The following is a 12,530-nucleotide window of genomic DNA, read 5'->3' on the forward strand; positions in this document are numbered from 1 at the left end:
CTTAAGGTGTTTAGCAGCTAAATTTTGCAACTCAGGTTCCTTCCACACCAACCATGTTTTATGTAAATAATGCAGTTAACAAGAAGTCTATTAAAGATGTATGGTATGTGGATAGTGGTTGTAGTAACCATATGACTGGCAGAAAAGACGTGCTAGTTGATATTAACAGAAGCATAACTGCAAAGGTAAAATTGGGAACTGGATAATTGGTTGATGTTATTGGAAAAGGAAGTTTGGTGGTGGATACTAAGATGGGAATGAGGTATATCAAAGAAATAATGCTTGTCTTAGGTCTTAAGGAGAATCTACTGAGTGTAGGGCAAATGATGGAGTATGGATACTTTTTTATTTTTAGAGATAATAAGGTTGAAATTTATGATGATTGCTCTCTCTCTCTAATCTAGTTGCTAAGGTGCCAATGAGAGGAAACATAAGTTTTCCTTTGAAACTTCAAACAAATTTGCATTTTGCATTAAAAGCAAGTGTGAGTAAGTCAACTTTGATCTGGCATAGAAGAATGGGGCATCTGAATGTCAATAGTTTGAAGCTGCTACATGATAAAGAAATGGTGCTTGGATTGCCAGAAATAAAAAACACCAATGAAGTGTGTGAGGGGTGCATTCTTGGGAAACATTGCAGAGATTATTTTCCAAGAGAGACAACAAGTGGGGTCACTATTCCACTGGAATTGGTACACACTGATGTTTGTGAACCAATGCAAATTGTTACAAATGCTGGAAATAGGTACTTCCTCACTTTTATAGATGATTGTAATCTGATGTGTTGGGTTTACTTTTTGAGATACAAATATGAGGTGTTCAATGTCTTTAAGAAGTTTAAGGCTACTGTTGAACTGCAAAGTGGGTATAAGTTGAAGAAACTGAGAAGTGACAGAGGAGGAGAGTATACATCCATTGAGTTCAATAGGTTATGTGAAGAAATGGTAATGGAAAGGCAACTCACTATGGCATACTCACCACAGCAGAATGGAGTGGCTGAAAGGAAGAACATGACCATTGTGGAGATGGCTAAATGTATGATGTTTGAGAAGAAGATACCATTAGAGTTTTGGGCTGATGCAGTTAACACTGCAGTATATGTCCTAAATAGGTGTCCAACTAAGGCTTTGGACAAGAAAACTCCATTTGAAGCCTATAGTGGAAGAAAGCCAAGAATTAAGCATTTAAGGGTGTTTGGTTCTCTGTGCTATGCACATGTCCCAGAACAACAGAGACAGAAGCTTGACTTGTCTAGCATAAGGTGTGTGTTTCTGGGGTATAGAAACTATGAGAAAGGTTACAAGTTGTATAACATTGAATCTGGAAAAGTGATTATATCCAGATATGTAGTGTTCAATGAGGAAGCAAGTTGGGATTAGAGTATACAGAAGGAATGTAGCATTTCAGTTCCACTTGTTGATGTTTACTGAGAAAGAAAATGAGACTGGTGAATCAAGCTTAACACGAGTTGAGATGTCAGAAATGGATGGTGAGACACCAAGAAGCGTTGATGAAACACAAGTCAGAAGTGGTACTACTGGAAAAAGTGAAAGGTCAGGTCCACATGATTTCTATCATACTCCACTAAAATATAAAAGCATTGTAGAAGTGCATGAAATATGCAATCTGTGCATTATTGAAACTGAAACCTTTGAAGAAACTGCTAAGGATGAAACATGGCAGAAAGCAATGGAGAGTGAAATTGCAATAATAGAGAAGAACAATACTTGGGAGTTGGTTAGTAAACCATTTGATAAACTAGTAATTGGTGTTAAATGGGTTTACAAAACCAAGTTAAAACTTGATGGCTCAGTGCAGAAAAACAAAGCTAGATTGGTTGCAAAAGGATACTTTTAAAAGCCTGGAATATATTTCAATGAGACTTTTGCACCAGTTGCTAGGCTTGATACAATTAGAACATTGATTGCATTGGCTGCACAGAAAGGGTGGAAATTGTTCAAATTGGATGTGAAATCAGCATTTTTGAATGGAGTATTGCATGAAGAAGTGTATGTTGATCAACCCCCTGGATTTGTGGTTAAGAACAAGGAGGATGGAGTTTACAGACTCAAGAAGGCTTTATATGGTCTTAAGCAAGCTCTAAGAGCTTGGTATAAAGAAATCAACTCTTATTTCACTAAGGCTGGTTTTCAAAGAAGTCTTAGTGAAGCAACATTATATGTGAAGATTGCTAAAAGTGGAATACTCATTGTTTCACTATATGTGGATGATATCATCTACATTGGGAGTTTATAAGAATTGATGATGAAGTTCAAAACTGAGATGATGAGACAGTATGAAATGACTGATCTTGGGTTGTTACATCATTTCTTGGGTTTATGTGTTATACAAACTGACACTTGCATTTTCTTCCACTAGAACAAATATGCAAAGACACTACTGGATAAATTCGATCTCAAAGATTGCAAATTAGTTGCTACTCCTCTTGCAATAAATGAAAAGCTATCTAAGACAGATAGAAGTGAACAAGCTGATGAAAGCTTATATAGGCAGATAGTTGGAAGTCTGCTATATTTGACTGCTACAAGGCCGGACATCATGTTTACAGCAAGTTTGGTAGCTAGATTTATGCATGGTCCTACCAGAAAGCATATGAGAACTGCCAAGAGAGTACTTAGGTACATTCAAAGCACACTTGATTATGGTATATCATATGAGAAGGGGAAAGAAGCAATGCTCATTGGCTACTGTGATAGTGATTGGTCAGGGAGTGAGGATGACATGAAAAGCACGTCTGCATATGCATTTAACCTTGGATCAGGTGTATTTTCTTAGGCATTAGTCAAGCAAAGTAATGTTGCACTATCCACTGCAAAGGTTGAATGTCTTAGTGTAGCAGAAGCCACTGCATAGGCAATATAGTTGAGATTTGTTCTCTCAGATTTTGGTGAAAAACAGGATGACGCTACACCAATTCTATGCGATAATACCTCAGCTATAACCATAACCAAGAATCCTGTGAACCATCATAAGACAAGGCATATAAACATGAGATTTCATTTCATCTAGATGCTTTGCAAGATGGAGAGATCAATTTATTATACTGCAAAACTGAAGAGCAAACTGCAGATATTTTTACCAAGGCATTGGCCTGGAATCGGTTTGAATACCTGAGAAGAAAGCTTGGAGTAATCTCAACTAAACACTTAGAAGAGAGTGTTGAAATATAAGTGTTTTAGTTGAATAAACTTGTATTTAGTTTTAGTTTACATATTTAAATGTGAGCCATTGGATTACATTCCAATTAGATTGCTAAGATGTAATCTTAGAGTTAATGACTTGTGTTGACACATGTAACTATTTTATAGGTTAGATTGCATGAATGGTTGGATTTGAGTTTTGTATCATAGCGAAAGAATCTCTCTCTCTCTAACGGTAATATATCTCTCGCACGTTTTGTGTGAGGTGTGAATGAATGAAAGCAACTTTCTGTGAGAACCTTCTCTCTGCAACTCTCTGAGCATTTTTTTTCAATTCATTCCTTACCACAGAGATCATAGTCTTTGAGATTCTAACATAAAATTCAAAGGTAGATATAATTATATAAGAAAATAGTTCTTTTGAAACCCAATACGTAACCATCTAAAGTGGTTTCAGCACAAAGATGAGTAAAATAGAAAGCAAATTGAAAGAAGAATGAAGAGCCAAAGTAGGCTACTTGAAACAAACTTAATATAAATTGCGTTTTGATTCTGGACATATCTAGTTTCAAAACATATAATATTTGCTCAAAACAAAGCCATAAGAACCTGGAAATCAAGAGCCAAATAGGCTACTTGAAACATAGTTTTTCTCTGTAGAAAAATTAGTTTTCTGCAACTCATATGACAGCCCGTTTCTAATTCCATGTAGTCTAGTGATTATGTAATAAATAAATTAAAGAATCTGTTGATTTTGTAAATTTGCATTCTATAAACTGGAAAATAGTTGTATGAAAATTTGATGAAGCAAGCAGGAAGAATTATCAGAAAACTTACAGAGAGAGTTCATTGCTCTCAGTGCATTGGATTGTATTGAAGCATCACTCACTCACACAAGAAGTGTGAAGGAATACACAGAGAATCTAACCATTAAGCTTCAAATGGTTCACATGAGCCTATGAGATAACAAACTGTATTGAGCAGCACATGCTTCACTTAAACGTTCTAACACAAAAGATATGTGGCACAACACAAGTCATTAAAATGTTTTAGTCTCAGCCGTGCATTGCAGCTAAGTGTTCATGCTATAATTAAAACTAAGAGAGTAAATTGTAGCAATGATTCCTCAACTTTAATCAAATTGGAGCAATGGTCCTTCAATTAAAAATCTATTACCATTGGTCCCTCAACTCATTAAAATGTGTAGTTATGGTCCTTTTCGTCAACTTCGTTAGAATTTTGTTAAAATAAGTTATGTTGGAATGATCATTACTACAATAGGGTCCTTCAACTCATCAAAATGTGTAGCTATAGTTATTTTCAACTTCGTCAGAATTTTGTCAAAATGAGTTATGTTGGAAGGACTATTGCTACAATTAGTTAAAGCTGATGGACTATTGCTTTAATTAGTTTAAAGTTGAGGGACCATTTTTCCAGTTGGATCAAAGTTGAGGGATCAATGGTAATGAATTTTTAGTTGAAGGACCATAGTTGCACGTTTTGATGAGTTGATGAACCAATGATAATAGATTTTTAGTTGAGAAACCATTGCTCCAACTAATAAAGTTAAGAGACCATTGCCACAATTTACTCTAACTAAATACAAAACACTAAAAGCTTTACATAAAACTTGACATCCAAGCAATCTTCATCTTTGCAACAAGCTTAATCTCCAACATAATCAAAACAGAAAGACCCATTGGTAGACCTGTAAACGGGGTTGGGTTTATTGGGTTTGAGTTGGTTTCAACCCGACCCGTTAAGTTAACGGGTTATCCGAACTCAACCCGTTTAGCTAACGGGTCACCCGTTTCATCCGTTAACATCCATTAACAATTATTATTATTATTATTATTTTGCATAGAGTTTATTTTTTGTTAAGACTTGACTGAAATTACTAAAACATCATCAACTAACAGGTTGATTCAAAGTGATCTGTTATTTAACGGGTCCAGTTAGCGACCCGATCTATCCAAATACTAATATTAACGGGTTGGACCGGTTCAAAATGCCAGATCTACCCATTGGTTTCTCTCCAAGTTCTGCCTTCTGCGAACACAAAGCTTTACGCCATATCATAACAAACACGAAATCATGTTTTTTATCCTTCATGATTCAGACCCACATGGCTTACTGCCTTCTTTTTTATCCTTCATGCCCTAATTCCTTCTTTTGTCCTCTCTCCCCTATCCTATTGTTCCCAATCTCCAATTCAGCCTCGTATTCTTTGAAATCGAGAAGCAAAAACCTGTAATAGCGAGTGAATTTCACAAACCCATTGAGCACTGAAACGGTGGGCTCACGTCACCTTCGTGATTCACAATCTGTTCATCCAAAAAGATTTGCGCTGGAAGATGACGGCCTCTTTGGAGCGAAGGGAGTAGCGCCAGGAGGAGGTCGCGGAGGGGGTGGAAAGGCGGCGGCGGGGGAGGAAGTTGGAGGTGGCGACCCACAAGGAAGTGTTCGAAGAAGGGGGTCTGGGTCCTCTGCCGAGAATACTCGAATCTGGGTCGACCTGAAAGAGATGGCACCATTGTAATCTCTGAAGCACTGCGCAACTCGAATTGCGAAAGGAATGGCACCCTTGAAATCTCTGAAGGCAGAGAACCCAGTGGATTCAAGTATAAGAAGTAGGAGAATCATTTTCTCATTGGTTAATCACGGCAAGTAAATTCTCAATCTTTTTGTTTCTGGGTTTTTCCCTTTGCAATCTGCAATGTCAGGATTCTGAGATGGCACCCTAAAATTTCGATGGATGAGAAATTTGAAAAACCTATTGGGGAGGAGTTTCAGTTGAACCTTTTGATTCTGCAATTGAGCTATATTGCAGCTTATGCATGTGAGCTTCTGAAAATGGAGGGACGGGCTTGGAGGCTTTGAAAAATGTGGAGGCTGGGGCGAGAGCGTTAGAAGAAATTCCAGATGGATTCTCCTGCACCAATTGGGAGTATTTTGCTGTATCAGGAGACATGTCAGGGTTTTAAGGCTTCAGATTAAACGGAAAGTTCAAAAAAAAAAAAAAAAAAAAAAAAAAAAAAGAAAAAAAAAAGAAAAGGATTTGAAGGTATAGATGGGCTTGACGAGGGTGGAATTAAAGGCGGTTCTAAAAAATGTTAGATGCTAGTCGGATGGCGGATTAAGGCCTAGCGTCTAAGCAGGAGCCTATGTAAATTAAACGAATTTAAGTAAATTTATTATAGATTGTATAAATAGTGCCTATTTATACTTAAAAAATACATAATTGTATTGAGATGTATAAATTGCAAAATAAAATGACATATAGATATAAAGTATTAGAACATATTAAAAACAGGAGGAACAAGCATATAATGAGTGTTCATCCAAGTATTCCACAAGTTTCTTACATTTTATTGACAAAATAAAATGCAATATGAAAGTTATCGATTTTCTGTCCAAGTGAGAGTCGGGACCCAGACAGGTTTAGACGAGCTAGGTGGGCGCCTAGGCAAGCTATGCGGATGCCTAAGCAGGTCTAGGGGCACTTTTTTAATTTTCAAATGCTTATGGATTAATCGGAGTGGTAACTAATTGCCTAGCGACTATGTGGGTTCTAGGCAATGCTAAGCAGAGATTTTTAGAACAGCGCAACAAATTTTACCTTCCTCAAGCTGCTAGATATGTTTTTTAATTTTATAATGTCTACGTGGGGCCACATTGACATGTGGTGTCCAGTTATTGTCCATGTAGGCGCAACGTTGGGCATTAACAAAGGTTCTGACGAAAAGCCTAACAAAAAGTATGACAATGTCCTACAATCCTCATTTAAATATGAGACTCGGATGAAAAAAAACCTGATGTATGAAAATTTGAAAACCACGATACTTTATAGTAGTAAAGTGGGAATTACCCTTTTTCTAATTACTTCTTACCATTTCAATTATAAAAACAAATAAAAATAACAATCTTGTAGCTTTATGAAACCAAAACCAACAATCATATCAATTTCAAACGCACAACAAAGCCAACATACATAGGATCACAGTATGAAGCGGAAATGAGCAACGTACTGGTTTATTAAGACCACATGCTTCTAGTATTTTCCTTGAAGCACATTGTTGACCACAAAATCCAAGTTTTTTATTGAAGAACCGTTGGGACCAGCGGCCTCTTCTGCTAACTTTTTCCACTTATTAGCCTTCCTTTTCATTTTCTTACCCTTCTCTCCCTCCATCAACTCTCTAACAAGCTTCTCCACTTCATCTCTCTTCACATCATTATCAATCTCCATCCCAGTCCCCAATCCATTGCAAGTATACCAACAATTTGTTTGCTGCTCCGCAAAGAACGGCCATGAGAGCATAGGCACTCCAGCTGTCACGCTCTCAACGGTTGAATTCCAACCGCTGTGTGTCAAAAACCCTCCAACTGATGGGTGGTTAAGTACTTCCTCTTGAGGACACCAACCTGCTATTAGACATCTTTCTTTGGTTTCGGCGACAAACTCAGGTGGCAAAATTGCTGAGTCGCCGATGACCAAATCCGGCCTAATTACCCACAAGAAGTGATGCTTACTATTTGCAAGTCCCCAACCAAACTCCACAAGATGCTCTGGTGTCATGACCACCACACTCCCAAAGTTCACATAAACAACCGAGTTTGGTGCCTTGGTGTCGAGCCATGGAATGCACTCGGCTTCTTCTTTCCATAGGCTGTATCCCACAGACTTCAAAGGGTCTTCTTCTATTTGATTAATAAGCAACTGAAGAGGGCCAATGGGGTAGAGATGTGGAATCATGGATGAGATAGCATCCAAAATATCCTGCTCCAACGCTTCGAAAGTATGAATTACAACTGCCGAAGCTTTATGTGCTCTCTCAGTTGCTTCACTTGTTAAGGAAAACGCACTGTCATTCGGATTTGTGGTTCGTAGAAAGGTTGGAAGATCCCTTAGACGGATATCTTTCATTCCCGGTATCCAATCTATGACGGTGTCTAAGTAGCCATTTGATAGATACCTCTCATCTGCAACATTAAAAACGGTGTAAGTTCAGTTAAGTAAAAAAAAAAAACTGATATACTAATTAGTTCTTCATTTTCTTACACTTCCCCTCTACCTTTTAGTGGTGTAAATCCTTTTTCGGCAAGAGCACGATAATGCTTGAATCCCATGAAGCCACAAGCAGCAGTAGGAAAGAACAACACAATAGGAAGTCCAAGTTCTTCAGCAGCTGTGATTGAGAAGCTCATAAAACCATCTGAGACAATGCTGGTCACAGGAGGGGTATTGTTGGAAGCTGCAACAGCATTTAGTTTGGCGAGGAGACTTTGAAATGGAGCCAATAAATTGTTTTGAATGGCATCACAGATATCATAGATATCTTGGGTTGAATCTGCTGAATCCGAAGGCGGCAGGCCATCGGGGATAGTTTCGAAATGGAAGTCCTTGAAGCCGTCTAAGATATTGGGGCCTAAGGATTTGAGAAAGCGTCTGTGGTTGTATTCGGTGTTGACGAAGGTGATACGAATACCTCTGTGGTGTAGGAGCTTTGCAAATTTGAGGAGAGGCTTTATGTGGCCTTGATATGGGAATGGGAGGCATACAGCATGAGGCTTATGATTTGCAGCTACCTCCATTGAACCCATTACTATTCCTTAATCTTTTTTGCACTCGAAGTAATAGGCAGGTCGGAGATGTCTCTGCTCGTACTACTTAGCATCTATTTATGGAAAATACTTGGGGAATCAACAACAATAACATAGGGTAAAATTACATTTTACCCGTTTGTGGTTGATTTTAATTTCTTACAACATCTTTAAAACATTTCAATTTCATACATTTATTTATCATTTTATTTCGATTTCATACATCCGTTAGAAAATCCGTTAAGTAAACCATTAAATGATGATGTGGTGATGACGTGGTGATGACGAGGCTGCCAAATTGGTCATGTGGGGGTGGGGATGGGGTGTGCTCAGGGAAGAAGATGGGTTTCTTAGGAGAGCATACCTGTATCCGACCATATCCATCAAGTATCTTATTATTGGATATGGGATACTGTACTTGATTGACATGTCCATGCATCCATCATAGACGACAACACAACGATGATATAATAATGATTGATCATGTCTGCAAGATTGCAACCAAAATGTCAAAATATGTTTATTGTAGCTAATTGCCAAAAATACTTTGGCTCCTTCCATTTCAAGGTGATACTAACTTTTAATTTATTTTGCCGGGTAATTACATACCACCTTAATTTTGGTTTACATAACAAACTCATACCTCATCATTTGATCATTGCAATATCATATATCAATTTATGAATTTGTAGCAATAATAGACCTCCGTTAGTCAATCTGTGAAATTGACCGTTAAAGTGATAATGTGATAAATGTAGAACTTATATTTTTTGCTAACATGACAGTCAGTACTCAATTGTGTCATGTAAATAAATAAAATTTAAAATAAATAAATTAAAAAGAGTGGGCCCCACCCACGCATTCAATTCACAATCCAGCGTCTGCCCCGAACAGCCCTCCGCCCTTGTCGAACTCCCCCTCTTCGTCTCCGACCTCCACATTCACTAGCACATAAAGTTATATACAACAAAAGAATGTTGAAATAAGGATTAGAATGGCTCCCTTCTTTTCATACTCAACTCTGATAATTAAACATTACACAACTAGTAAAGAATCATTCTTCCTCAATGACAAGTCAGGACATTTGGGTAAAAAAGAAATTCTTGTGATTTTATTTTGATTTACATTGAAAAAAATGTTTCATGCTCAAGTGTAAAATTAAAAGTTATAAAATCATATTCGACTCTAATTGTGGTGGTAAAAGTTAAAATGTCTCCAACACATATAGGGTCAATTTGATTGTTTAACTTTTAACTCATACGTAGTAAGGAGGATTACGTGAAATTTAGAGTTAATATTATTATTTTTTTAAAACAAAAAAAAAAATATCTATATTAATTGGTGAGGAAGTAGGTTAAGCCTCATAACGGGCTAGTAATAGTGTGATTTGAATTCGTCTTTGACGACAATTGAACGTAAGTCTTGAATTCATCTTTAACGAGAATTGAATATAAGACCTCTCACTTACAAATGAAGAGGAACATCACTAGACTGTAGTACTATGTTGTGAGTTAAATAGTTGTTAGATGTTATATAAATTCTTGAAATGTCAATTACACTTCTCATATATTTATTACTAACGTCCAAGTTGGTAGAGTGTTACCTCTGCACCGAAGTTTGAATTTTCCTCCCATAATTTAAGATTTTATAATTTCATCATTTAAAAAAATTAACAATTAGGATAATGCTAAGGAGATTAAATATGTATATTAAATTTTGTAAACTAAATGACATAAAAGTTAGTGGTTGAATTATTACTTAAGTGTTGATTAACATGCTTATTTTTTATTGGTGTGACACATCATTTCGTTTACAAATTTAATTTACCTAGCATTACTCTAACAATTAATCTAAAATTAACAACATATATATCTACACAGGGATTACAGAATTTAAATAAAGGAAAACTATTGAAAATAACTTGAAAATTTTGAGTTTTAACGATAAAGACAAAATAAAGGGTAAAATAAATAGTACCAGGATTGATTCTTAGTGTAAAAATGTATTTTTTCGTTAAAGTGAACATTACCAAAACTTTTCGTTAAAGTTATCTTTAAATAAACGCTAGATCTAATACAACACGTGCAAAACTTAATCTATCAATACAATTTTATGTGATCAATACACAAAATCTATATAAAAATGCATGGCACATGATCATACTTATATTATTTTTAGAGAATTTTAACGAAAAACCCACGGTACTGTTCACTTTAACGAAAAATTATATTTTTACACTAAAAAGTCAATCCTGGTATTATTCATTTTACTCTTTATTTTGTCCTTATCATTAAAACTCAAAGTTTTCAAATTCTTTTAATTAGTTTTCCTTTATTTTTAGGATACAATTAATTAATTAGTTCAGTAGAATAGCTGGCCATTTGACTTTGACAAAGACAAAATGTATATCAATGCAATTCCCCGGAATCCTCCACTCAAAAACCGCTTAAAATATAAGGGATATGCTGTACACACACTTCTTTTTACTTCTTATACATCTTTATTAATTTATGTCTGTTGATCTTCTTCAATTCATTCAATCTAATGGTTAGAAACTTAAAAAGTGTGGAAGAAGTAAAAAATGTGTGTAGATATCACATCCTAAATATAAAAGGTATGGCATCTCATGATGTATTATAATTCCTAGAAAATCACGAGGAAGATTTTACTTGGACACTTGTCACCGTTTATTTAGACAAAGTCACTATTTTGACAGAGTCGCAAAGACTAATAATACACGTACAAAGAAACAGGTAGTTTAATGAAAGAGATTTTCAATTTTCTTTTAAAATGAGAATTAGTTGGAGGGTTTATATAATATCGGATTTCAACGATTTTTTTTATTTTATTTTTTAAGTTGTACTTCATAGATCATTTTTATAAAATATTAGCAAAATCGAAAATATTTGAATAAAGAAATTGATGAATATTTTGTTCCATAGAAAACAATAAAATTTTATCGTGATAATTAAATAGATAAATGATTTAAGATAAAATTGAATTTTTACAAAGATGATCTATTTAATCGAGATTTATAAGATAAACTATTCAAATCGTTGAAGTTCGATATGAAATGAGTCTCTTAACTAATTTCTTTTAAATAAAAATAAAAATCTCTTCTATTAAAAGACATGTTTCTTTGTATATGTGTTATTAGTCTTTGTGACTTTGTCCAAATAAACGGTCACAAGTGTCCAAGTGAAATCTTCCTCGTGATTTTCCAGGAATTATAATACATCATGAGATGCCATGTCTTTTATTTTTTAAGTGGTTTTTCAGTAGACGAGCATGTGTGATCGCATTGATATATTTTTTGTCTTTGTCAAATGGCCGGGTGCTCTACTAAACTAATTAATTAACTATATCCTAAAAATAATGTAAGCATGCTCATGTGCCATGCATTGTTATATACACAAAATTGTATTGACAGAGTAAGTTTTGCATGTGATGTATTAGATCCAGGGTTTAATTAAATTCTGTAATCGCTGTGCAGATATACATGATTCTGTTGTTAATTTTAGATTAATTGTTAGTCTTTTAAATGACGAAGTTATAAAATCTTAAATTATGGGATTTGTAGTTCGAAAGTTTGTCGGTAGATCCCTTCAACGAATATCATTCATTCCTGGAATCCAATCTATTACCTTGTCCAAGAAGCCATTTGTCAAACAGCTCTCATCTACATATATAATTAACACTCAATTAAGAGTAATTAAATGAAATGAAACATCATACGTTTATAAACAAGAGATTTATTAATAGGACG

The 12,530-nt window shown here is 35.4% G+C and overlaps 1 protein-coding gene across 1 annotated transcript; it reads right to left on the minus strand.

Moving 5' to 3' along the window:
* Nucleotides 1-7,030: 7,030 nt before the first annotated feature.
* LOC137740822 (7-deoxyloganetin glucosyltransferase) lies at nt 7,031-8,837 on the minus strand. Its single transcript, XM_068480628.2, has 2 exons — nt 8,236-8,837; nt 7,031-8,143 (listed from the first exon to the last, which is right to left on the minus strand). Exons 1-2 carry the CDS (start codon nt 8,762-8,764, stop codon nt 7,212-7,214), a joined length of 1,461 nt encoding a protein of 486 aa, XP_068336729.2. The 5' UTR covers nt 8,765-8,837; the 3' UTR covers nt 7,031-7,211.
* Nucleotides 8,838-12,530: the final 3,693 nt, after the last annotated feature.

Source organism: Pyrus communis, chromosome 9, assembly GCF_041283825.1.
Source record: "Pyrus communis isolate YQ-2024b chromosome 9, ASM4128382v1, whole genome shotgun sequence".
Lineage (NCBI taxonomy): Eukaryota > Viridiplantae > Streptophyta > Magnoliopsida > Rosales > Rosaceae > Pyrus > Pyrus communis.